General features: G+C 38.2%; 1 protein-coding gene across 8 annotated transcripts in view; it reads right to left on the reverse strand.

Moving 5' to 3' along the window:
- Positions 1-27,996, reverse strand: part of ATP2C1 (ATPase secretory pathway Ca2+ transporting 1) — a 62,485-nt gene that overhangs the window by 17,350 nt on the left and 17,139 nt on the right. For 2 of the 8 annotated variants that reach the window (XM_042044111.1, XM_042044110.1), the window contains exons 2-12: positions 12,904-13,014; positions 11,870-11,986; positions 10,230-10,319; positions 7,438-7,473; positions 6,491-6,552; positions 6,022-6,130; positions 4,087-4,242; positions 3,457-3,525; positions 2,661-2,736; positions 2,086-2,152; positions 899-1,023 (exon numbers count right to left, since the gene is read on the reverse strand). In XM_042044111.1, the coding sequence (XP_041900045.1) occupies positions 899-1,023; positions 2,086-2,152; positions 2,661-2,736; positions 3,457-3,525; positions 4,087-4,242; positions 6,022-6,130; positions 6,491-6,552; positions 7,438-7,473; positions 10,230-10,319; positions 11,870-11,986; positions 12,904-13,014 (1,018 nt within the window). Of the gene's footprint in view, positions 1-898; positions 1,024-2,085; positions 2,153-2,660; positions 2,737-3,456; positions 3,526-4,086; positions 4,243-6,021; positions 6,131-6,490; positions 6,553-7,437; positions 7,474-10,229; positions 10,320-11,869; positions 11,987-12,903; positions 13,034-26,521; positions 26,767-27,054; positions 27,074-27,281; positions 27,367-27,585; positions 27,682-27,996 lie in introns of those variants that run through there. The other 6 variants (XM_042044112.1, XM_042044117.1, XM_042044116.1 and 3 more) reach the window with 6 other exon arrangements.

The raw sequence follows: 27,996 nt of genomic DNA on the forward strand, positions 1-27,996 counted from the left end.
TCTCAGTTGTGATTCCTGGTGAGGAAAAAAACTAAGAGCCTGAAAAAGTACAACATCTAGCTAACACTAGCCACAACATCCCTATCACACAAGTGTGACTTACTAATAAACCTGCGAACTTTAATGAGCTTGAAAAGATTATAAAAATGTGAAATTCGTATATGCCTTTTTAACTCTGGCATGGAGATTCTGGGAGAGTGTTGCAGCATCTTGACATTTCTGGACATGACAGCAGGAACTGTACAAGCAACAAAAAACCTTGCAACACTAATGAAACTCAGCTAGAGGCATTGGGAAAAAAATTTCGCAATCCTCAAATGCAAAAAGGAAATCAGATGCAGCAGAATTATTTAACTTAGTATTTCTATTTCTTTTCTGTGTTCTGTGCTTTACATGTTTTATGACTCAACCTGCATACAGATCTTTTTTGAGCTTTAAAGTTTTTAAATGATTTTATGTTCTAATATGAGCAGTGTAACATCCTGAGGGTGCACTATGATTACAAAACTTCTTCTAATATTTGAACCTGGATTTGATTTCAACTGTCAATATCACTCCTAAATTCATACCAAAAAGTTTTCATTTAAAAAACATTTTACAAGTCTTATTTAACAAGAACACCTTACAGCAAACAATCTGTTTAGTGAATTGCTAGCACGGCATGCTATTAACCGGCAGATTTTTTATTTCAGTTCAAAAAAAGTAGTTAGAAGGCCCACAGAAACATCTACCTGAATTGCTCCTGTGTAACACACATTCAGTTTAGGAATGTTTTTAAGATGCTGCCACATTGCTAACAAAATAAGAATACCTGCTTTGTTTTCCTCATTAGTCATCAATATTTCTGTAGATCTCCTAACATTTGCATCAAAAACACTCTAAGTTAGTCTAGTCATACCTAAAGTTTCAACAATAGGCAGCTTTTTTACAATAGCCCGTTTCTTCACCATTCTCATCACACCAAGGGCCAGTGTCACCGTTACCACAATTGGGAGTCCTTCAGGGATTGCAGCTACAGCCAAACTGTAATGAAAGTAAATACACAAATCTTGCTTTGGCATGTCATACAGGAATACACAGTAGTGATGAATTTACAGTTCAGAACATTGTTTCTGTAGCTGACTGGTCACCGAGATTAAAACAGAAACGAAGGAGCTGCCATGTGATTCTAGGTGTATAGCATTCATTATAAGACAGCAGCAAATGAAATAAGTTAGATCATTTCTACTCATTATTTATGCAAAAGTATGAAGAAATGTTGGGGAGAGGGAGAAATCAATTGTACATCTGTTTTGCCTACACAAAACACTAATTAGGGCTGCACAAAGCAGCCCAGATTGTGAAGAATAAGCGTAGTCAGCACTAAACAGAACTGGGAAATGCCACCACTGATCCACAACTGCTACTGCCAGATCATGATGTGGCACCAAATTAAGTGAGGGAATGGCACTGAAGGTCATTTAAAAAACAAACAAATAAAAAACCTGATGACAGTGTAAACAAGATCACAATTCATTAGGCAATGCTCAAAGATGCAGTTCCTGGGTTTCTTTTCTCCCCTCCACAAATGCATAATTCTTCAGAGTCTGATCCTGTCACTTAAAGAAACCCTTCTGCCTTATGCACTGTCCATGTAATCAGCAACCCAACAACTTTTCTAGGAGTATGGAGTTAGACCATCTAAATTCAGTGCTGTTCTCAGCAAACACACTGGGATTAAGTTTCCATAACATAGTAGAAGATGAGTTATTGAACTACATGACACAAGGCTTGCAGTAATTTTGTTTTGTCATATGCCTTATAAAATTACAGCTACTTTATTTACCCAGCAACTAAAATCCAAACTGTACAACTCTATTGCCTGTTTGCAGATGTTCCACAAGACACTCAGAAATCACCATATGAATGTAAATTTTAAGAGACTAACAGGAACATACTGCATCATTAAAAATATGTATGAATTTGCTTTTCTGTTTTTATTTTTAATAACTCAGATGAAGTTAAGAGCAGTGTGTGCAACCATATTACAAAATCGATCACTAGCTTTAATGCATGATCTACACTATTTAAAAACATAAATCTTACCTCACACCAATTGTGAACATATCAAGGATATGCTTTCCTTGCAACCAGCCAACTAGCATAATAACTCCTATAAATAAAATAGACAGGGGGATAAATGTAAAATCAGCATGTACTGTAGCCTCATGGGCACAAGAAAAAAATCAAATAACCAGAACAAAGCTTACTATTGTGCTACCTATAAAAATCTATTATTTATTTCACTATCAAAGCATGATTCCATTAGTATGACAAAGATTAAGAAAGTATCAGCCAGTCAAGTTGCCCAATCGTATCTAAGCAAGCTACTCACTTATGCACCCCTTGAATCAGAATCCAAGACACATTGCAATTTAAAAGGAAGCATTTAGAGGACAAAAAGTCAGTAAAGTACATTTTCAGGAAGAAGCAAGTAAACACCCTTATGATTAGAGTTATGTCACTTCATGTAATTTTCAGATGACTAGTGACATGAACTCAAAGTGACCAATGAAATCAAGAGCCAAGAGATTTTTAGAGATTTAGTCTTCCATTTCCTAGGCCTACACATTAGTTTAATTAGATAATCTTCTGCAATTATTTTACATAAATTATCTTACCTATTATAACAAAGGAATACAAGGAAAGCTGTTTTCCCAAGAGATCCATGCTCTTCTGCAGAGGTGTCTTTGGAGCCTTGATGAATGGCAAACATGCAGCAGTTAACAAATGGACTGCATCACATTTTACTTCACAGACGCAAAATTCAAGATAGGCAGTAAATAAGATGCAGTTATACCCTATGTTTCAATACATTTACTTTAGGAAAACAGACTATTCTTTCATAAAATTCAATGAGATTCAAAAATACTTCAATGAAATGCAATATTTATTAGAAATACTCTTCAGGAGCTCTGTGATATCTGCAACAAATCTAACATAAAAGGTCTTATCAAAAGTTTCATTATAAAGACCTTTTAAAAAAAGTTGGCCCATCATGCCAACTACAAGCCACCGCACTTCCTCCAAAACTGAAAAGCTCTTGGTACCAAGAATAAAACTGATTTTCAAAATAGAGGCATTAGAGCCCTGGAAGGCCAATTATATCTCAGAAGGAATGCTTTTACTTATCTACAGAAAATTCAGTTTAGCAAAACAGAAAGCTATGTAAATATTTAGACAGGTTCAGAGTATTATTTTCACAGTTAGTATCTTTAGGTCAGCTACAGATATTTTGTTGCACTGCATTCAATTACTACCTTCATATCCAAGAGCTAAGATTTGCTTCACTAGAGGGAAGGAAAATATTGAAAGCAATGTATGTTTAACTAAGCTCCTATGGAATAAATTCAAGGTTTTAATGAATGAAACACACACTTTCAAATTATGTCTTTGCTTTTAAATATCTTCTCTTACCTCTTCTGCTTGCATCATTTTGAAAACCTCCCCAAATTCAGAGTTTTCTCCTGTTCCAATAACTATCCCCTAAAAAAGTCAAAAAACAACACAAAGATAAAGCCAATTCAAATATGAAGTTTTAATGTTAGTGGTTGTTATTGACAGATTTTACTCCAATCATGGGCAAATGCCATTTAGCCCAATAATACTTTTAACTTGGTTTATAAAATTAGTTCTTGTCACAAGTAGGGAATTTTTCCTAAAAACCCTTTTGTGTCAGTGAAACAAATTGTTATTCTGTGCACTGCTGAAGTACTTACTAACTACCAGTAACAAAACTCAAAATTGCTAACATCTAACACTAGCCAGAACCATATTTTCTGTTTCACATTTTCAAACATGTGAATGTAGCTCTAGAAACAAAACATCACAGCCTAGACAGAGGAGTTTCACATCATCTGGTCCCTATAAATATGAGCTCTCATGGCTATAGTTTTCTTATTGAACTAGTGTATTAAAAAGCACCAGTGACAAAAGCTCTGCAAAGTATCACACTAATCACCAAGAGGTAATAAACTTTAAAAGTAAGAACTGCCTTCAAATTGTTGAAACATGAAATGTATTCTTCTCTATCAATAATGATTTTACCTTTGCTTTTCCACATCTGACCAATGTCCCCATGAAAGCAATATTGCTCCTAGAAGTAAGGTCTCCATTGGTTGCTGCTGGCTGAGGAATTGTAGATTTAGAGCAAGGAGCTGTCTCACCTGTGAGACTGGATTCATCAATAGAAAGGTCCACAGCCTTTGAAAACAAAATACGCAAAAGCATGACAGTATTTTGTAAGTAGTTGGAAGTGTAAGTGCAAGTTTCACAATTTTGACCATTAAAATATGACCAATTTATTCATATGATAAGGAAGTCAATATTTTTAAGATCAACAAAGCAACAAGCACTCCTACAAAGTTCTCACCAGAGTCAAAAACGGAAGAAGATGCCACTTTGCTACTGTTCAAATTTAGCCATGAGCTCTGAAATGTTTGCCACCACTACCAAAAGGAATTGTGTTTTAAAGTCTACACTGTTATAGGTATGTTAGTTTTTGATTCAATACTCTGGCTTTAGAGAAAATGATCTGAAAACTTAATGGACCACTCATTAACACACATTAAACCTAGGCCAGAAAAGATACGCAAATTCATTCTGAAAAACAAGGTTGTCCCCACAAAATTAGAGCAGTGAAGAAAAGTTTTCACATATACAAATGCCTTCACAAAGTAAATAGTGCCTAGTTATCACTTCTACTGTTTTCTAGGATGTCAATGAGAATATGCAGAAGAAATCTGGTTTTCTCTCTGAAAAGATGATCTCCATATAATTTCTTTTTAAAACCCACTACCTTGTAGCAATGCCCAGTAGACACAAGAGGAAAATAAGATGACATGCTCTTTTTTCAAATGATATGCAAGAGTGGTTTACAATGGAAAAAGTTCTCATCTAGTGAAGGGCTGCAGACAGCTGAGAAACTTCTAATTCCATTTCTGCTTTCCTTTGTAAGAGGGCTGAGCCTGCTGCTATCACAGCGTGGTATCAGATATGAGCAAGAAAGTAGGTGCTGCTGCAACAGCAGTTTCGTAACAATGCAGGGACGATAAAATTGCCAAGGGAAGCAGAGAGTGTTTGCAGTCATAAAAAATAAACCCACTTAAGTACCAACTACACCACAGGGGCTAACAACACAATCCAAACAAATTTGTCAGTAGTGCCACAAATTTGTCTCAGAAACTAGTTAATTTAGAATTTGTCTATGAAATGAACACTGATTAATTAACTATCAACTGTGGATAACCTGGACATACAGATTTTTATATCCAGAAATAACTTTAACGGGATAGATAGTCCAGATACTGAGCAAACAGAGGATGCCAAATCTGGTAGAAAAATGGCATTTTTCAACTAAAACCATCAAAACATGACAGATGAATACATATACACATTCCACTTCATTTTTAGAGAATGTTAAAGTACTGTTATAGTGCAATTGCTTCAATTCAAGCAATTCCAGCAGTGCTAATACCACATATTAGGTATTTAGTAAACTAGAAGATATAACAACACACACTGATGAAAAAGTGTCACAGAGAAAAGATTACACCAGCACAATTTCACAAGTTTTTCTAATGTTCCACTACTGGAGAACATTGGAACTACAACCTAAGATTTAACGCAAATAAAGACAAAACCGCCTGCAACCAGATGCCAAAATATCTTAGGATTCAGATTGAAAACAATGTTTCTACATGTTTAACAATGAGAGGGAAAAAAATTAAAATCTTCAAGAATGCATTAGTACATCCAATTAAAAAATCCTTTCTTCTCATGTCCTACAGTAAAAAATTACATACATTGGTTAAGGATGTATGTGATATTTGCAAAGTAATTATTTCAAATTTTCTATCAAGATAGTTGTGAACTCCAAACAAGAACACTTACTGCACTTCAGTATCCAGTGGCTATCTTCCCTTGCCCTCTGTCCCACAAGAACTAAAGTTATTAAATATTAAAACAAAGTTAGGAATATACCTCAAATAATCGTAGATCAGCTGGGACTCTGTCTCCCACTGACAGGCAGACTGTATCACCTGGAACTAAATCTCTTGCAAGTGTGTGTTCCACCCGACCTTCTCGCACACTGTAGGCACAAAGAGCAGTGAGGGTGACTTCTCTGGCATTGTGGCTGAGAAAAGCATTCACAGCATTGACTGCACATTGCAATGTTACACATTTCAGAAAAATATTTCCAATTTGCTGCTTGTTTCTTAGAGGTTACATATCAGTAACATCACTGGAAGGGTTCAGACAGGCAACCACATGGTGTAGTTTTTTTAGGCTCATAAAACAATCTTTAAAATGAGCAAGAGCAAAGTGTGTTCTGTGTCAGCATAAGAACTTGATAGAAATTAACTAAATTCAGAAAAGTCTTTCCCATTTACTCATTTCAGACTAAAATTCTTATGATTTACTTTAGGACTCAAAGGACAAAATTACATACCAGTGGCATTCTGGAGGCACTAGTTTACTAAGCTCTTCAAGAGATTTTTCTGATCTGTACTCCTGCAGAGACATTTTTTCAAAAATAAAGCAGGTAATAGTTTTAGAACAGGGAAAACTTACACAACATAAAATACAGCTACTGAAATTTATTTAATTAATAAAGTTGTACTAAGTAATATTCCAAACAGATAAGAGATGATTTTCAACAGTTCTATATTAGATAGGTTAAAAAACAAACATGGTCCAAACACTGAAAAATTTACAGATTTGCCTACATGCATTTCTTCTGAAAAAATAGCAGAGGTCCTTTGCATTTTCCTTCAGTATCTTCAGGTCTTTGTAACACTTGCTAAAATGCTTCTAAACTCAGGGATCAGACACATTATTGAATGCTCCAGTTTAACAAATTAGTACCAAAGATACTGTCTTCATGCTCTTAGCCCCTGGAGAACCAAGGTAACACAACTCATCTTTTACTCGGTAAAGAGATTACAAAATTAAGGTAATTAAAGATATAAAGCACAAACACACAAAGCAATTTTGGTTTACGCACACCCTGACTAAAGCTGTGCATTTACAGAATGAAAACACCTTTTTTATTACTTGCAAAATGAAGACAATCTTTTTTTCCATTTCTGCACAAAATTAAAGCAAGAGCCACATTTTCAAAACCTATTCTATGAAGTTAGATATTTAAGTACTCCTACACTGTTTATTACAAGGGCTTCCTTACAAGTACTCTTACTGTTGAGTATAATACTGATACAGATGCATAAATGTCAACATGGGTAAAGCAGGACAAACCGTGCACTTCGGAAAAGGCAAAGACTTGGATGAAAGCACATAACCATTCATAGCACAGTGCACCAAGACAACTACTCCAGTCTTTTTAATAAAAGAGTTTACATAAAAGCAGTAATCTTATTTGGACAACAGCTGTCTTACCTGAACGAAGGCAACTGTAACAACAATGACTATTGCCTGCAAGAGAACAGAAGTGGGTGAGATAAAAGCATTCCAAATGACGGTGAAAGTAAGCAATCCTATTTGGTTTTGCTCAGTCACAGTTGTTACTACATATTAACAAGGTGATTTGGAAACAAACTAATTTTCTTACGCTCAAAATCACTCGGTATATCTTGGATCTGTCATAAAAGCAATGCCATTATCTATTTGCACCTGCTTCAGTGATGTCCAAGAATGCAATAAACTGATTTTACTAAAAATCAGATTAATAAGTAGAGCAAACTTGAAAAACTGCCTCTGCCTCCTGTGTCTAAACAGTGAGTAAGAGACAGCAGTGGAAAGCGACCCACAACACAAACAGAAAAACTGACTGGTGTTCTCTGTGACCAGAACAAAGGTATGTTAACTGCTACAGGGCACCACAGATGTGGTTTCATTCGACTACCCCGGTAACAAAAAGACTAGGAACCAGCTGAAGTCTTGATAAGAGGAAGCAAGCTGAAGAACCAGTCTGGAGCCATAAAACATCCTAGCAAGAACAAGAGGAGGATGAGCCTCAGAAACTCTGCTCAAGAAACCCACAGTGAAACAGGACACTGGGCACAACCCAAATAGACAGGATGTCAGAGACCCCAAACAAAAAAGCTAAGTAGTATTGCTCGTTAGGAAGAATCCAAGGTAAGTATTAAGGCCTCAAGAGCAGCCTTCATAGTCCCCTCTTATCACACACAATTCTAGTTGCAACACTTCAACATAAATATCATGGGGCTTCTAAGCATGAGATGTGAAAGTGAGTGAACGAAATAAATCTATTCCAGGAAATAACAAAGATCAGTTCGTTGTAAAGCAAGCCTCATCTCCTTCAATACACTCTCAAATTGAGTTTTGCTACATTAACTGAATTTGTTCCTCAAGCTGAGTTGTTACACTGATTTCTTACAGAACCATAACACAACATCCATTAATTAAGCTTTTCAAGTACACACAGCAACTACTAAAAATAACCAGGACATTACCATTTTGCAAGTGAAAAACTCTCTTGAACTCTTAAATAAAACCACCTTACTTGTGATACTAACATTAGCCTCACCAACTGAATATGAGGAAGTAACTATATATATTCCATCTTTCCATGGAACATTTCCACCACAGCTACTTGGTTTTTTGGAGGTAATATTATTGCATTATACAGACCATGCCACCTGAAAAAGTTCTGCATTCCTAGCCTCACATCAGTCTCTCAGCTTGTGCCTGTGTGTAATGGCTTGCACCAAGAAACCAATATCCTCTAAATGGAAAGTATTTAATGATTTTATTTTTCTTTTAATCTTCATCAGTTCCCAGTCCAGATCAAGAAGTTTTATGTTCATAGCTACAGAGCTAAAAGGATGGCAAAAGCAGCTCAAGATAGCAGTGCCACCAAAAGTAATATATGTCATTGATCCCTAGTAGCAAATGAGTTTTGTTCTCAGAGCCAAGGCTCTGACATGCATAGCCATAGAAAAACTGCACTATCATCTGAAAATGAAGTAAAACAAATATCCACTTGGTGAGAAAGTGGGCATTATTGATAATAACAAGACTAAATGGTTCAAGTAAGTCAGAAGTTAGACAAAACCCACAACTGATAACTTTAACTCAATCACACTTTTTCTCCATATTTTAAGATACTTCTACCAATGTTCACAAGGCTATTAAAAGATTTCTTCCCAGGCTGTAACACAGAATGCAGAAATTACTGCTCTCTTACACTAACTGCCTTTATTTTTTCTCCTTGCCTTGCTCAAGAGAGTTAAGAAATAGGATTAAGGGCACTAACCAAGGGGAAAAAAACATGAAATAATTCAACTTTCAGCCACAATAAATTTCATAATACAACAATTTACCTACATCCAACTTAGGAACACAACAAACTATTCCAAACTAACACTACACACAAATTCAAAATTGCAAGTTTTATCCCTAATAAGCCACACAGTTTATCTTTCAAAGACAACTATTCTTTATAAAAAATTAGAGGGGTTAGGAGGAAACCTCCAGTTACCCTAAGTTATGTACAAAAATAAAGTCAACACAGAAAGTGCAGAGGTAAGACAAAACAGAAAGAAAACCAGCTAGAACTCGCCTCTACTTATACAGAAATCATGGTTTTCAGTCACCACCTATTACCCCTAAAAGGTCAAAGGGATTACAGTTTTCTTCTCTGTGCCAGTTGCAATGACAAACAGTTGTGAGTACTGTACTTGGCTCACTAATTTAGCACCCTATTTAACTGGAACCTTCTACAAAAAATTTATTATTTCAGCTTCTATCTTTTCTATGTGATTTTTAGACAGTTCAGGTTTCACTTCTTCATGTTCTAAAGATTGCATCTTTCAAGTGAATTCACAGAAGGCTTATGTTGGCTTCAGCTTGGAATTAAAGGAAAATTTAAGATTAAAATTACACAAAATACGCCACAAACTGCTTCTCTGAACAAATGCCTAAAGACAGGCATTTTAACCAATAGAAGAGTAAAGATGCAAGCAGGAGCCATAAAATTACTCATTGAGGTATTTTGATATGTACTGCTGCTATCAATCAAGGAAAAGAAAAACAAAAAAACCAAAATCCAGTCACAAACTAAACTGATTTAATGATAACACACAAATCAAACTCATTAACTGTAACCAAGTGATCCCACCCCACACCGGCATTGACGTGACACTGAACACACATGTGGTCACACATTCCCAACTACTCCCAATGAAGACAGAATTTTAGTTCCTTACCACAGTGATACTGACAGCATCATCAAACTGATGCATTACAACACTGATGACTGCAGATGCCAGGAGAAGCATAATAAGGGGGTTTTTAAACTGAAATGAAACAGAAGATAATTCAGCTACACTCTTGACAGAAAGGCCATTTTATCTACCCCTCAAAGCACATCAGATCTATTTCTGAAGCATAATATTCTATTATTAAAATACTTATAACCTACCTGTGCAAAGAAAATCTAACTCCACAGTTCAGATGCTTACTTGAGGCTTACTTGAGGCATTTTCTTTTAAATATCAAAGACCTTGAATAGACTGTATTCAATATGTAACAGGAAGAAAATGTTTTTTACATTTCTTGATTCACATTTTAAATGCAAAAACAATAATCTCCTATAACTGTTTATACTGTATTTAAACATACAAAAAGAAGCCTGAAATACATTCAAAATGTCTTTGAGGTAAAAGACTGATGCTGTTCCAGCAACTGATCACTATTAAGAGAGGAATATATTTCTTAACTTTCAATTCATTTCTTGTTTTACAAGATAAAAGTTTTCCTTTTGGATCATATGATTTCCTCAGATTTTTAAGGCTAACACAATAAAAGAACTTCCTTCTATGACAGCTGGTTGCTAACATGGTGATTTTTTTGAGAAACACTACAAAAAAGAACATTCCTACAATTCAATCAAAGAACCTTCTAAAAGTAGATCTGATAAGCACACTCAAAGCAAGTATGTATCTTAATAAATTCAATCTAAAATAGGTCTGGGTAATATGCCTCAGAAGTGTTCTGATGTATCTGACTAATTGACCCTACACATGGGAAAATAAAGCATTAATGCCAGAGCACAGCCAGTATAGGATGTGTTCTCACCACTACCATCATCCAAGCACTAAACGTCTTTTTAACCTCTCGCAAGGAACGCAGACTCAACCACAGAGTGCTGCTTCAGGGTTGCACTGCTGCACAGCCAAGGTGCAGGAAACACTGACCAAAAGGTTTAACATTACAAATTCATTAGAAAAATCTTCTGTGTAAATGTCTTGTATAGCTGGGGGGTGGGAGGGGTAGGCAGAAGAAAGTAGTGACACTTTCACATCAGATCTGTATGTATGTATTTGAGATATATCACACTCGTAAGAAACAAATTCACACTTGACTCTTGCCAGTTCTGCTCAACACCAGAATCAAGGCTGGTCCCACCTCCACCCTCAGTTCAAAGGCAGCGCTTTTGCTTTTTGAAATTTCCTATCAAGTTATTCACATTTCACATTCCGTTTAAATATTTACCAACGGTCATATGCGTTGTTCTCTCACCTTGGTACAATTCAGGACCAAGTTTGACTACAGGGAAGTTTATTCTGCTTTTCTAGACCTCAGGCTAGTTATGAATGGCACCCTTTGGATAGCTATGAACATACATTTAAGAACAATCAAACACTATGACACTTATAGGTACATGCCTAAATAAAAGCTTTTTCAATAGCTAAATTAGATACAAATTATACAAGTTCTAGTTTCCCACTCTACTACACTTTTCCCACTTTTATCAAAATATATTCATGTACACAAAAGCTAAGTAAAACAAAATAAACAGCAAAACTACTGCAAACCAAAAAGCAGAAAGGACAAAAATCTTCACCTGGGATATATATTTTTTCCACAGTGGTTCATCTTCACTAATATCGAATTCATTCCATCCATGGAATGCCCGTCTATGACAAACTTCACAGTTTTTTAAGCCATTCTGAAGATTAGCCTATTAAAATATGCAAAGAATAAAACAGTCAGCAAATACACTGAAAAGCTAGTGTAAATTCCCACACCCAAATACACAGCCTTAGATCATACTAATTTGGGCAACATCAGAAAGACAAGTTTGGTACTAATGTTTGTATGACAACAAAAGCTAACTAACTACTATTTTAAAACTCTATTTGGCAGTATTTAAGAGATTCAACCAAAAATTCACAGCACTACAGAAACAGATGTTGCTTCACATCTCTAAATGACTGCTGATCTTCCCTGCACAAAACTCCACAACAGACCAAACTGTGGGCATCCTTCAGACTCTAGAGGGTTATGTCAGGAGTTCAGTGACTCAGCCAAGTGACAGCAATAGCTTCAAAGGCTTGAGTTTTCAGTGACCAACATTTATCATGGTGTACTCCTCAAGCAGTCAAGCATATAGAAAATGAAAAAAGATCATCTATCATGAAAATTAACCCAGATTGAATGGTTCATAAATCTGTCAACGAGTAGCTTTCTCAATCCTGTTTCTAGACTTAAGATGGAGGCTACCAAAATAAATTAAGAATATTAAGGATTCCTTAGAGAAATGGAAGCAATAAAAAAAGAAAAACCCAGCACAGAATTTTATAGCAAGATGGACTCTCAGATTTTATTAATAAAGTCACAATTTTCAAAGCAGACAAATCCAAATATTTTCAAGTTGAATCTCACTCCCCCTGCAAATGTCCAAATTTTTTTTTTATATTAAGAGATTAGAGCATTTCTAGCAACAATTTAAAAACCAACTTGCTTTTAGAAGCAGCTAATACCTAATATCAAACAGCATGATAATGCATCAACTTTCAATTACAAGATCTGTCCTTAAGAAATATCAAACTTATTGTTTGGTAATATCAGTGCATTCTATATGAAAAAATTACTTACTTGCAGAATACTTGCTACTTCATCAACTGGCAATTCACTTGCTTTTTTTGAAGACAGTACAGGAATCATTGTCTCATTGTCACCATCAGGGATTTTTTGAAGACGTGCAACCTAGAAACAAAACCAAAGTCTGAAGGGAAGGAGAGTGCTAATGTTTAGTTTCAAACAACACATGCCAGAGCAATTAAGTATTAATACCATTCAAAGGTAGTTTTTTTATAAACATTGCACTTAAATAATCTACAATTCAGCTTATTTTCATGCAGTTACCACCTCCAGTAATAAAACATTGGACATGCAAGTGAGAACACTAATTTCTGTAACAACGTGTTCAGTGATGGCAAAGATCCTAACAGTAAAATAGCTTACTAATCCTTTATCATCAATATCTAGTCAGAAAGTCGCTCCAGATAAATTTCACCCCCTGCTCCTACTTTCTACTCATTAATGAAGGTGATCTAAGCAGGCCTATTTACATTTTCTTGTACATAAAGAAAGGAGAATAACCACTAAGAAAACCTCAAACAAGAGTACAGATGCAAGTGAAGCACTAAAACTTGACTACAGCACAAAAGCTTCAAATCAATGCTATAAAAAGTAATGTTTTCTGTAATTTTAGGAAGCTAAAATTTTGTGAACTGCAGAAGAGCGCAATAGCAACATTGATTGCATAGGTCAGCATTGCTTTGATATTTAATGAAACTTCAGAGTTTCTGATTTTTGTTTATATGAGAAGCTGGAGTTTGAAGCTCTTTTTTCCTGCTGACTATCTCACTACACAATTAATACTTCATGCTGCACACACATCCACCCTCCATTAATTGGAAGAGACCTAACATGCAAACATGCAGACCACAGAAATGGTTTTCACATTATACTTGCACAGAATTTCAATTGGTGTGTTTATGGTTTAGGAAATAATTACTGTATTGTATATATCTCCTCTATGGGTGCTGAGACTTAAAATGCAAGTACCTAAAGATGACAACACATTAAAAGATTCCAGCATTTTATGTCCTAAAAGAAGTATGACAATCTTCATTTTCTATACTGCACACTGTTGGCCATGTACTCTACTATTGTAGCTCATTTTCTCTATCACTTCCAAACAACAGTTTAGGGCAGAAAACCATTAAGCCTAAGTGCTCTTCCAAAACAAGCCCACAAACATATGACTTCGACCAAGATGACTCCACATTCTCACAAAAGTGCTGAGCAACCATGCTTTCCCAGTAAGGGCAGGCAGAAATGAACTGACAGCCATTACAAATTTTAGTGCTGAGAAAAATCTTTTTCCCTCTAGCAACTGACATCGCTGCTAAACATAAACAACTCCAACAAAGGATACATAACTGGTCATTTCCCTAATATTATCAATTAAGACTTCAGGAAATCTAATAACACGTTATTTAAGATTATTTTAAGAATTTAAATATCCTTAAACAGAAATGTTAGGGTTCTCTCAGAGATCAGGTTTGTCTTCCAAATAAATCTTCATTAGCACAGAACTACAGTGCAACAACAAAGCTTATTTTGACAACCTTTTTGTGGCACTCAAAAAGCCAGTCATTTTGAATGTATTTCATTCGTATTATCTCCCACATTTATGAAGAATGCTGTACTGTATGTGGTAAAAAAAAAAAATCTACAGAGAAAATCTGATACAGGATCACAAAGATAAAGGCTCAGAAAGTCTTTTTATAACCAGCTCCTTTCACCAGAGCAAAATTACCCATTGTACAATAATTCTGGATGGATCTTCATCTAGTTTCTAAAAACCCCATACAATCTTTGTAGATTAAACTACATTTGTAGCTCAGAAAAGAACAGCTTCAAATATCCAACATTGCCACAAATTAAATTTCAATTCCTTAGCCAATGAGAAACCAACCACTGTTCCCCTCACAAAATATAAAGTGGGCTACATAACAGATTTAGGTCCGAAAAACAGCTGTGCTTGCTATCTGCTGGACCACAATAACTGTATTCAAGCAAATGATTTTTTGCCTTTACTATGCATTACTTCCACAAAACAAGATAAACTACTTCTTCAATACTGTTGGCAAGTGCTCTCTACAGTCCTTTGCACTGCTGCCCAGATCTGCACAGCAGAGATCTGGGCCTCCGCAACACCTTTTAAGGTATCCAACAGAAGCTATTCCCAGAACCACAGCGCTCTGCACTAAAGGAGACAACCCACATACAGCAAGATTTCTTTCCATCCTATGCGGCAATTAATTTTCTGTCATTCATCAGTTGATACCTTAAAATAGTTCAGTATTTCATTGCAGGCCAAGTTTTTATATGGATAAAGAAAATGCGGGCTAAGACGTTATACTGGCCAATGCTAGATACCAGATAGGCAGCACGACCATTGAAGCTTCTATGTCTACAGCTTTCCATTCCCCATTTGCAGCTAATTCCACCAAGGAACAAAGCAGCAGGATGGTGAATAACAAAAATAAATCACTGCCTCAGGAAGGGCTTTTCTTGGACCACTTCCAAGGTACACACCATCATTTCTAGGCCAAGAAATATGCATCAATCATACAATCATGGAACTGTGACCAAAGGATGTTTATCAAAATAAATACAAATTTGTCTGGAAGGCTTACACTACCAGAAATTCAGACTTCGGTTCTGTTTCCACTGAAGAAAAATTTAGTTAACTAGTTAAGAGTGGTGTGTTACTCTTTCTTCTTCCTCATAGGCTATAAGAGCCTGCCTAGCTTCCTTCTACTGTAATCAATATGAAGTACCAACAACTCATCTCTACCATTGTTTTTCTCAGTTTAGCAAAATGAGTCTATTATCCATCAGTAGGGCTCACTGACATCAATATACTTTTACAATTATTTTCAAGGGGAACTTCAGCTCTTCTTGCTCAGAGAATGCAAATGGTAGGATCCACATTCACCAAGAGCAGTCTAAAAATTTAGAACACTCTCATAGCAAAGTCTATTTTCAGACAAACTGGTGACCAAAACACTTTGGCTAATTAGCTAATATAAAGCCCTGCAAATGTTACATAAAGCTACTCAACTGACCTGCAAGTACGAAATACAAATGTAGTAGAGAAATAAATCTATAGAGAACAGCAAAAAGTGAAAAAAATCCTAGATGTTCACAAAACAATGAAATTTAAGTTCAGGTACTGAAACAAATTCTGATTCCTTCTGAATCTTCAGGTCCACCGGAACAACTCACTAAGGCTGCCTGAATCTGTCCCATCAGTCCTTGTAAAAGTGAACCCCTTTCATGCCAATTCAAGTACTACAAAGACCTTTCAACTTGTTTGTAATGATCTGCCTGTAAGATTATTATTGTGTGAGCAGTCAGTGATCCACATCAGGTACTTGATTATCATGGATACCATGTGATCGTTACTGAGTCATGCTGTGTCCAATCAATAGCACAATTAATGAATGTCCACATAATCAATGTGTAACTAATCAATGTGCATTTCATTTTAAGTATGTGAACAGTATGCTTTCACACTTGAAATATTATATGCACCTTGCTCAGGAACTGCCGTTTTAATAATGAGGTTAGGATATTAGAGCACGTTCTCCACGGGACACTTCAAAGCCCTCATTCCAGGCCCAACTACTATCAGTGATGGATGATTCTGTACTGTAAAACCCCATAACAGTACTAATGAACAATGAGCAAACGAGACCTACAGTGTGCCATGCCCTGACCAGAGAGCCTTCCAAAGATGTATCATCTCAGGATTCCCAGCATCAGAAAGGACATATGATTTTACACCTTGCTATTGCCTTTTTCCCAGTTATTAGTAGTGATCTGCCTTTCAAGTGTTCATGCCTTTCTTACTGGGATCCCAAAAGAATCAAGATTTCCTCACCCTCTGTAAGAATTAGGATTCATTTTTTATCTACCTTCCCCACAATGAAAAAAACAGTAGTGTTCAACAACATAATAAAAGGTATTTCACTGAACACCAGACTGAAACTTACAAGCTTCCCATTTCCTGAATTTTCTATATGATCAAACCATGTGTGATATATACTGAAAGGTTTAAAAAACTCAGATCATGAGAAGCATGTTCTTCTCCAAGTCTGTACAATTTGGAGCCAGGATAACAGGTGCATAGGGGCAACACAGATCAACTTCTGCAGACACCTGTGCACACAGTAAGATACTTAAATACCAAGCACTTACCTCTCCTGAACTGTCTGGAACCCTGAAAGCACACAGGACTAGATATCAACTAGATGTCAATGGGCACAGAGGTCTGTGCATCTCTCCCTGTAGATGTACACAGACTTTGGACATAGTTCCCACTAGGCAAAGACTCTTGGCTGTGGAAGGAATCTCGAAGAAAAAGACTCCACCCAGAATGGAAGTAACACTTTTTTCTGTCAGTTTCATCAGATATGAAGAATAAGTGCAAAAATCCTCTCCCACTCATTAGGACATTGTGGCCATAGGTTTTGGAGATGCAAATTTTTAACTGTCTTCTCTCAAGCATAACTACCTCATCTATGTTAAGCATCATCAAGCTCTCTGTTTCAATAGATCATTGCTCAGCATCACAACTGTGATTCTACTGAGTCACTAGCTAACAATGACCCTAAAAATATCTATTTCACTAGATGTTTATGCCATCTTTCCCTCCCCCTTTTGTAGAGAAGGCAAGATGCTTCTGGAACCTCAATACAGGTCCCAGCCACAGAACCATGGCCAAGTGATGACAAGACACAAAAAGCCAGGCGCGCGCACACACAAAAAAAGTCATTAGGCACACTTAATAGAGTAAATCCTAGAACAACTGTACAGCCAGAAGCAAACCCCTGAAGCACAGCAGGATTCAAAAAGTGGAGGTAAGGCAGAGAGGAGCAAACAAAGAGCCCTCAGACCATTTTGAAACCAGCAATTCTCAACATGATTATGACTATGAGTCAATTTTATCAGTGAAATTACACCAGATTTTAACAGGAATTAAATCTCCAGAGAAATTCACCAGTTATGCTAGCAGAACAAGCAGGCAGAAGCAGCTGAGTGTGGCAAATAGAGATTTAATAAAATAAAGAAAACTCAGTGCCATCAAGGTCACAAACTATAAATGCAGTTAGTCTACAAATTTACCTTAAGTAAACTCTGATTTTTAATGTCTTATTCTTGGCTTTTGAACTAATTTATCTACATCTTAATTATGTGCATAAAATTCGAAGTTACCTTGAGGAAGGCCTCATCTTTACAAACTACCCTAATTAATACAGTTGTTTGTACCTCATATGTGATTTAATCATGAAGACCAACTGTAATTGATCCTCAACCAGCAACTTCTCAAATGAGCCTCAAAACACTGTAAATTTAGATATGATAAATACTCAAGTACAGTGACTGACCAAAAAAAGCCCTGTAACAGAAGGCTTGGAGGAGATGAGCAAGGGTGAAGCACCTATGAAGCTCAGGAAACAATGCAGGGTGTGACAACTACAGCTGTTACAAAGAGGCTGACTTGACCTCTACACAGTGGGACTGGAGGGTGGCCTTTGCTTTGGATAAATACCTCAGTCAGCTGAGTGGATCAACTGGTATCAATATTTCTCCCCAGTTTCATCAAAAGAATGCTAATGTCTGAGTTTGCATCCCCTCCCATGCTGGTCAGGCTCACATGTCCTCACATGCACTGAACCACTGACAAAATTTCAGGAGCACCATATGGGGTCTCAACCCACATGATCCTTGCTGGAGATGAGGGATGCCCAGCATCACAATGGTGCAGATATTATAGAGACAGGAAATGGGAATCACACTGGTATTGTGATTGAACTGTGTACTGCAATTTCTACATTTTGCTAATTACAAACTATACTTACAAAATATACTGAAAACATAATATGAATGTGTCATTCTCCTAAATCAAAAAACCCACATAACATCAAGTATCTTCAAACACACATTTGATATCACAGAATCAATTAGGTTGGAAAAGACCTCTGAGATCAGGGCCCAACCTACGACCAAACACCACTATGTTGACTAGACCACAGAACTGAGTGCCACATCCAGTCTTTCCTTAAACACCTCCAGGGACAGTGACTCCACCACCTCCCTGGACAGTCCATTCCAATGCATAATCACCCTTTCTGTGAAGAAATTCCTCCTGATGTCCAGCCTAAACCTTCCCTGGACACCACTTGAGGCTGTGTCCTCTTGTCCTGTCATGAGTTGCCTGAGAGAAGAGACCAAGCCACACCTGGCTACACCCTAATTTCAGGTAGTTCTAGAGGGCAGTAAGGTCTCCCCTGAGCATCCTTTTCTCCAGGCTAAACAACCCCAGCTCCCTCAGCTGCTCCTCATAGGACTTATGCTTCAGACCCTTCACCAGCTTTGTTGCCCTAATATTCAGTGTTGCACCCTCCTTAGGTGGATTATCTAAAAAAACCTGGTCAGAGAGCACTGAACTCTGACACATATCTCTGTGGGAAATAATGCTGTGTTTTTTAGAACAAGAAGTGCCAACACTTATTAGACACAAACATCCACGACCGATTTGCAAAAAGAGTACTTTACTTGTCACTGCAAAGAACTGTCCCTTCCCACCCCACAAAAGACTGAAGTCTGCAAACTAAGAAGCCTCTTGTTTTCTACCAGGCACTATTTGCCCAGAAATACTTTTTGAAGGCTTTGAAGTTACTGCCTACTGTCTTTTTTTGAATGTACTCCTCTGGAAAAGCGTGATGATTTTTCACTTCTGGGGAAACAGCTGCAGCAACCCTGTATTCTAACAGTCAAAAAAAATTTGCTCCTACTCAACAGTATTTTAGTTAAAACATTTACCAGGAGCCCTCACATCAAAGGAAGTTCACACAGAAAAGTTCTGACCCTAAAAAAAGCCAGAAGGAAAGAGAAACACTAAATTGCATTAATGAGTTCTCCTTGCAGAGTAATTTTATTCTGAGGAGGGAAGTCACATAGTTTCAGCCCCTTGCTATTGTGTGTAATTTCATAATACTTTATAGAAAATGGGCAATAGACATCATCCATTTACCAAAGAAATATAAAGACCCAAATTATGAGAACAACCAGCTAAGCTGCCCTGTAAGCCTGAAAAATCCCCTGCCTCATATTCCAGTACACCACTTCAGCAGTGCTTGGGACTTTCACTATGGCAATGAAACAACCATAATGCAAAACCATGCTCCTTGATACACAACACTACGGCATTTCTGATCAACTAAGAAACAGAAATCGAATACTGGCACTGACCATTTTAAATCTCAAGGTTTGTCCTAGCTTGAAAGTCGTAAAATATTTAAGCAATGTATCCCCAACCCCATCTACTTCAGGCAGTGTAATAAAGAGTAAGATGCTCCACTTAACATGCAATTTATTAACTCTACAATAGTCTATAAAGCTCAAGAACTATTTTCAGGTCCTAAAAATACTTTCCAAGAACACTCTCTGAGAAACATGTCTCCACAACCTGGAATGCATTTTACTCTTTCAGGATGTTTCCTCATGTCTTCTTTAATTTAAAAAACAGAAAGTAGGACATGTAGTTCAACTGAGGCTACCAGTAAAGAGTAAAGATGGGCAGTTTGCTGTAATCATTGTATACACCATGTGGTTATCTTGCAAACCTTGTGAGTGACAACTGCTGCTCTCTAGCTAGAGAAAACATTTCACAAAAATAACCATACTTTAACCTGACTCCAGTGCTGTGCACTGTCAGAATGATGGCAACAAAAAACCCAACTAAACCTCCAACATCACTTTATCTTCCTTTACCTTATTTAATGTAGAATACAGTGGAAACTTAAGAATGCCAAACACGCTTTCTATTTCATTTCTACGAAAGATTTACCATTTAGAGCATTTATGCATACTCTGGAGGATATACAATGGTGAGTTTAAAGCCTCAGTGCTGAAAGCCTGGAGGTGGCATCAGCTTTACCAAGAAGGCATTGACGAACACATCAGACCCATCTATAGTTCGTTGGCCAAAATATTCAGTTTTTGATGTCCCTGTTCAAAGAAACCCTTGGACACTGGAAAAGTCTGCTTGAACATTTCTTACATTTGTCATTACTTATTAATCAGAAGAACAAAAAAAAATAAACAATCCTAAGCACACTCTAAAACGATCAAATCAATGCTAGTGCCTCGATGAAAGCAAAGTTTACATATAACAGAACTGGATCAGTTCAGGAACTCATTGCCCAAGGAAGAGAGTACTGCTGGCCGTCCCACATTTGACTCTAACCAGCTCCTGCTTCAGCTGAAATCCTGATTCACGGGAAGCCCTTTAGAAGTTACAGGCCAAAAAGACTTTGGGTCTAAGTATCAGTCATTTATCTTGCCAGAGAGTCACCAACTTTCTAGAAAGGAACATTTAAGCTTAGAAATAAGATCATATGGCTGCTCTCCAACAGTCTGCTTGTATCTCATAACACTCTGAAGTGCTGAGCTTCTCTGAATCAAGGATGGCACTTGAATGGCAAACACTAAAATAAAGAACTTTATCACCCTGTGATATGCTACTAATGTATCCATGACATGCAGAATTTAGTTGCCATATAATGGTATTAAGCAAAACCACAAATATTTTCTCAGTATTTGTTTAAAATAATGAAGCTTCAAGACCCCATAGCTGATTATATCCTTGACAGCTATGCAGTCACTTCATAATGCAACAAAATTAATTTCTAAGTAAAAAAATACTGAACTTACTGTTTACAACACTTCTCAGGACCAAGCTAGTGTCAGTGTCAATTTAAATGCAAACATAACTCACTGCATAATTACTCTACTTATGGTAATAAGCTTTCTTATGATTACTATCAAGAAAGCAGCAACACTGTATTCACAAAGCTTTTTTTTTGTGAATTATGTATGCAGAAAAAAGTGCTGCTGAAAATTTATGACTTAAAAATATTTTAAAAGCCTTTGTAAAAGATTCTGTAGATGGCATCTGCTAACCCATTATCCATTTTATCCTTTCTAATTGTTTAGAGCAGAATGTTTACAAAACAAATAACTAGAAACAGATGCTTGCCCAAATTTATACCTTGATTACTGTATTTTATTTTCCCTCTCTTCCCTGCATTGTAACTTTATCATTCCTTCTAGCTTCTATAGACCACACTGCAAATGTCAATTTTATCACCCAGTGTCAATTAGGTATCATCTCAACTCTTCCACCCAATCAAAACTAAAAATCTATTTATTAACTTATGCCACTCCTGCAAAATTCTGCCGTGGTCTGTGGGTGAATTGATACTGAATGGAACCTATGATTACATAAGGAACTGAGTCAAGCTAACAGGTCTCACTTATCTGTCCCTCACCTTCTTCAACATTACCTGAATACTTCATGAACCCATTCCATTTTCCCACTCAACAGAAAGCTGCCCAACAAGGGCAAGGGGAAGGAAGGGCTGGGCTAACCTTCTGCCAAGCCAGCAAGACAGAGAAACTCAACAACGAGAGTCAACGCAACACTAGCGCAGGAACACGAGTCAGAGCAGGATCTTCTTTCAGCAATAAGGAGACCCTTTTATTCAGTCCTACAGAAACGCACCCCAAGATGCTTGAAATCACCGTGTATTTGTCACTCATCACCAAAAAATATCCAAGTGAAAATGTTTGTTTCTCTTTTGTTGAATTAGCTGCCCTAAGAACTGTCTGCATTTTCCTTACAGCAATGCTTCTCCTGACTCACCACGAGATTATGCCACAGATTCTTCAAGTAAAGAAGTTACAAAGGGAGCAAAATAACTACACATACATTCTGCAACATCTGAACTCACACTGCCACCACGTTAAATCACTTCTAGGTTATTATACATTAACATTTCCAACTTACCTGCGTGGGAAAAAAGGGGAAAGAAAAGGCGAAAACTATCTAATGCTCCATCAACCAAACAGATTAAAAGATGAGTCTGACTGTTCATTTATAAAGGAAATACATGTTCCTAATGCAAGGCTGAGCTATATTAATTTAGCAGTTATTTAAATTATCGAAGTACTGTTTAAATATAGGAATGAAATTGGTCTTTAGTGAAGACTCACACTTCTTTTTAAAAAAAAAGAGAAAAATTCGCTTCTCTCACCTTAGCCCCCAAGTTAAAAAAATGTGACTTCTGCCAACATAAGTGTAAAGTATTGGTTTCTAGCTATCTGCAAGCTGCAGATAGTAAAAAACTGTGATCAATGAATATCAAATTTCTTGTTTCACCTATTATTTTGTTAAGAAATCATCTACATTCCAAAAGGAATTTGAACTGCTGTGATAACACCAAGTCCATTTCAGAATCTCCAACATTTTCCATCGCAAATTTCAATCTGATTATTTTGGATATTACTTAATGAACAACTGATGATGCCACTCTGGAACCATTTAATTTGTTTTCAAGCCACTGCTGCTGCAGGCATCCCTTCCCCCTCTGCTGTCTGTTGCATGTACACACGCTCCACCCCTTCCTCAGTACTTACGGCTGCCTAATCCATGATGAGCCAGTCCAGGGTGCTAAAACTCATTGCCCCCAAAACCTATTCACTGATCTTCAATCTGATAGTTTAGCAAGTAAGCCCATTTTCATCATTAAAAAAAAACCCACCAAAACCAAAACCACCACCCATGAAACTCAGTAGGAAATTCAACTGCACTACAAGCACAAGACAAATTATTAATTTGTCAGGATTTTATGAACAACTAAAGTACCTTTTTCTAAGAAACAAAACAGTCTTCACTTTTATCTCCCTACTCATGCAATCATCAAAATTATCCTGAAATTACTACAGACTATAGGCTGAAGTTAACCACCATCTTTGAAGATTAGCTAAAGTTAACTAGGACTCAAAACAATGAGGATTAAGGAGGATTTCTGAATCACCACACAATGTTTTATCACATGCAGCAAGTCTGGTCTGAATTTTTGTACCAACCTTCCATATGATTTTGGGATAATCTTTTCTGCAGGAAAATGTTACTTTGACCTCTTCCATTAGGCTCTTAACAATATGAAAACAAATACTGCCTAAGGTCTTGATAACAAAACAATGCTCCTATTTAACAATTCGTTTTTGTAGTCATGGTCTGACCTCAAAGAAGCTCAAAGTCTAGGAAACCTGAATTATTCTTTATTTTTCTGCTAAAAGGCAGAAATTACAAAATTATGTTCTGTCCATACAAGATTTCCCTAACTGCCTACAGTTTAAGAAAAAGCTCCTCCAATGGAAAGAAGTCACTAAACTCCATCTTTCCAAATGGAAATACAAACATCATTCCTCTAACTCATAGTTTTATGATCAAGCAGAAATCTCCCTATGATGGGAAATTCTCTCTTCCTCATTACCATGAGAAACACGAATTTTTGCGGAAGTTCAATCAACCCAACACAAGAAACAGGAACCACAAAGTCTCAGGACAAAACATTAACTAGCCTAGACATAAACACACAATACTGTTTATGAGTACTGAATTAACACAGCAAAACATCCGTTTTCTAAACCATCTCACCACTTCCCAATCTTGAACATTCATTCAAATACAGGAGGGAAAAAAAAAACCAACAACAACAATCTGCTATCTCTTGCTCAATATCTAAACCTAAGAGACCTTTCAAACACATACTTGAAGGAAAAAAAAAAGCTTAAAAATATTCTAAATGCAATCTTTGTTCTACAAGATTACAAAGATTATTCAGCTGTCACCAGGAGAAAATACATTAAGGAGCCTCAAGAGTGCTGAAAAGTTCCAATACAAAAGCTGTTGTGTCTAGCTGCCTCAAAATGTCAAGTTTTAGAAAAAGAAGGGCTCAGAAATACCAAGAACACCAAAACAGACAGTACACAGTTGTAAATATCCATGCCCATCTCAATTAATTATGAGATGTAGGGGTGTGGGAGAAGAAATGGAGGAGAAGAAGTCATTCATGTGTTCAGAGAACCACTTCAGTCTTTTTATCACACATCATTTTCTCCTACTCCCATAAGCTTACCCCATTTTGAAAACCCTCAATAAACCACAACCTTTATTTCTGCCTTTGAAATATGCATTTGATCATATTTTAAAGTATTTTCCCCAAGATAAAGCCTTTTAATATTATTTCTATCATACAAATATAACTAATTTTTATGCATAGTTTATTTATTCCATAAGAAATGCCATCTTTGTGCATTTGGAAGAATAAGCCACACTATCACACACAACTCGACTGCACACTACATCTATGATATACTATTTATTTGATAACAGAAGTGTAAGGCATTAAAAGTCTTTCTGCCATTTGGGTTTTGGCACACAGATACCTTTTTTCCCCTTAGTGTAATTCTATTCATCGGTATTATCCCTGCTTGCCTTCCCCCGCTCCCGGGCGTTGCCCATTCAAAACCCTTTCACTTGCAACAGTGACTGAAATGCAAAGGCACCGACCCCACTTCTGTCAGCTATCCAGCCTCTAAAAACAAAGACCAATCTCCTAGAGGTGCTCTGTGCACTTCAAAAATTCCTGCCACCTAACAAGGTCCACGTTCTTTTTCACAAATATCCAGTTGGAAGACATGATGAATAGAATTTAAAATATTCTAACATGATTTTAAAGTTAGAAAAAAGTTCTGAAATGCCAGATGAAAGCAACCCATATAGTTTTCAACATGTGTTGCACTTCACAATTACCACAACGTTACAGTCATCCACGACAACTGTATTTCAGAACAGAACAATATCCAACCATAAAAAATAACCTAAGTCTACCCCACAGTCTCAATTCAGTTCTTCATTCAAGTCAAAGTATTAAAAAAGCAGCCCTCTTTTGGGGTGGGAGGAAAAGGAGCACCTAACATCTCATGTAACAACCTACAGCAAAGGAAATCCAGTAGCCACCTAAATCCCCACCAACGTTCAAAGAAAAGTGATGACCTAAGGTGGGGGTAATCAGTGGTTCTTTTCCTACATGTATAATAATAAAAATAATAAATTTCAGAGATTTTCAACATAAAGAGTCACATAGAAAGAGAAACAAGCAAAAAGGAAAAAAAAAATCAATTAAGTTCACAGTCACTGTCACAATGCAAAGGGGCTTTCAAGGTTCCCAGAGCATAAACTGAAGGCTGACACTAAAAAATTGAAGTAATTCCCCAGATTAAGTAATTTCCAAACTAGACAAGAAGGAGAACGCAAAATAGAACAACTTCTTTCAGTACTCAAAACTTCAGCATCACTTTTTAATTAAATACTGTCCAAGAGAGCAATTTGAGTAATTTTCGAGAACGTATAAATACACAAAATATTTCAAAGTAAAATGCAGCTAATACTTCACAATTTCATCCTGAAATAGATGTTTAAGAGAATCATATCATCTAAGCAAATACCAAGCAACTAATGCCAAGAAGCTTCTGTCTAAATAAAATGTTTCTATTACAAACATATAAAGCATTAAAACGCACAATAGATGTTTTAAGTAGCTGTCAAGAGAGAATAAAATCTCTCTGACAATTAGTTCTACAAGCAGCAGCAGAAATAAAGAAAAACGATGATGCTACAAATCTTAAATCTCAAAATGCAGACCAAAATCCCTACCACAAGATTAACACACGAGAGCAACCCTGCGAACCCCTGGAACGGTAAAACATACACACGCACCAGTAGGAGTTGTCACCAAATTGCATGCAAAAATCCTCTTAGCTCCAATGAAGTCAGTGAGTCTGATGAGACCTTTACCTTCATTTTCCATCGAAATTGTACTTGAGTCGATAGTTACAAAAGTCTTTAGCAACAGCAGCGCTGGAGCGGGAGCGGAAAGGTGAAGAGAGAAATGCCCCAAGATCCCAGGCAATCACAGTGCTCCCTTTGCCCCCACCTGCAGCAACATCTGCAAGAGAAACCAACGCTAAAAGAGGAAAAAATTACAAAAAAAGAAACAAAACTAAACCCGTATGAACTGCCTAGCGCAGAGCAGCTCACGCACACAGAGGGAGCCCGCAGAGCTGTCAGAGACCACCGAGGATGAGGATTAGGATTAGCCGCCCAGCAGCTACAGCAACACGGAGGCAGCGCCGCCGCTCTCCCCTCGCCACCAGCGCCTCCAACAGCCTCGTCCCGCCCGGGGAGGGGCGTTCGCTCCTAAAAATAAACCCTCACCCCAAGTAACCCCCCCTTCCCCGCTCTGCCCGCACCCCGCATCCTCGGCGCCAGGCGGGAGACCGGGAAGCGGCGAAGGAAAGCGCTGCCTGCCCGAGGCGACCCCCGCCCGCAGCCCCCTTCGGCCGCCCCGGCCCCGCCCGCACCGTAGCGCAGGCCGCGGGGCAGCGCGGGGGAGGCGGCTGTGGCAGCGCAGAGAGGCGCAAGCGGCAGCTCCGGCACGGCCGCCGCCCCGGCCCCGCCGCCCGGCCGCGCCTCTCACCTCCGTGCGCCGGGGCGGCGCGGCCGCATCCCCGCTCCGCTCACTTCCGCGGGCAGAGGCGGCGGACGGGGCGGGGCGCCGCGGCGGAAGGGCGGGCGGAGCCCACACACGCCCACCGCCCACGCCCCCGCTGGCAGCGCCCGCTCCCCCCTGGCAGCCGCGCGGGGGGTGCTCTGTGCCCCGGAGCGGCTTCCCGGGGCAGCTCTGCAGGCTGCGGGAGCCGAGCCGCGCCGCGGCTGAAAATAAACGCGTGTGAGCGCCCCGCCCCTGCAGGGAGCCATGGAGGCGCCCGGCCGGTGCCCACCTCGCCTCTGCCCGGGCAGCAGCCGCACGGTGCCGCGAGAAGGCGGATCCGAGAGCGGCGTTGAGCGGCCGGCGCGGGGAGCGAGGAGCACCGGGCTGTGCTGAGGGGCCCGGCCCGTGCCCTCGGCCCCGCCGGGCCCGGCGCCAGCGCCAGGAGCCAAACCCGGCCCTCCTGGCGTGGGAAAACAACCCCGTCATTCCCGCTCGCCTCAGAGTGCTGCTCTGCTGCCCTCCCATGAAAACCGGGGTCACGCACATGGAGTAGAATCAGAATCATCAAGGCTTGGGAGAGACCTTGCAGATGATCCAGTCCAACTGTGCACGCAGCACTACCACTGAGACCCCTAAACCATAACACTCAGTGCCAAATCCAGACGCCTCTTGAACACTTCCAGGGGTGGTGGCTGCACCA

This window comes from Corvus kubaryi, unplaced genomic scaffold (assembly GCF_017639235.1).
Source record: "Corvus kubaryi isolate FWS band 111438036 unplaced genomic scaffold, C.kubaryi_AGA036_p1.0 37398, whole genome shotgun sequence".
Taxonomy (NCBI): domain Eukaryota; kingdom Metazoa; phylum Chordata; class Aves; order Passeriformes; family Corvidae; genus Corvus; species Corvus kubaryi.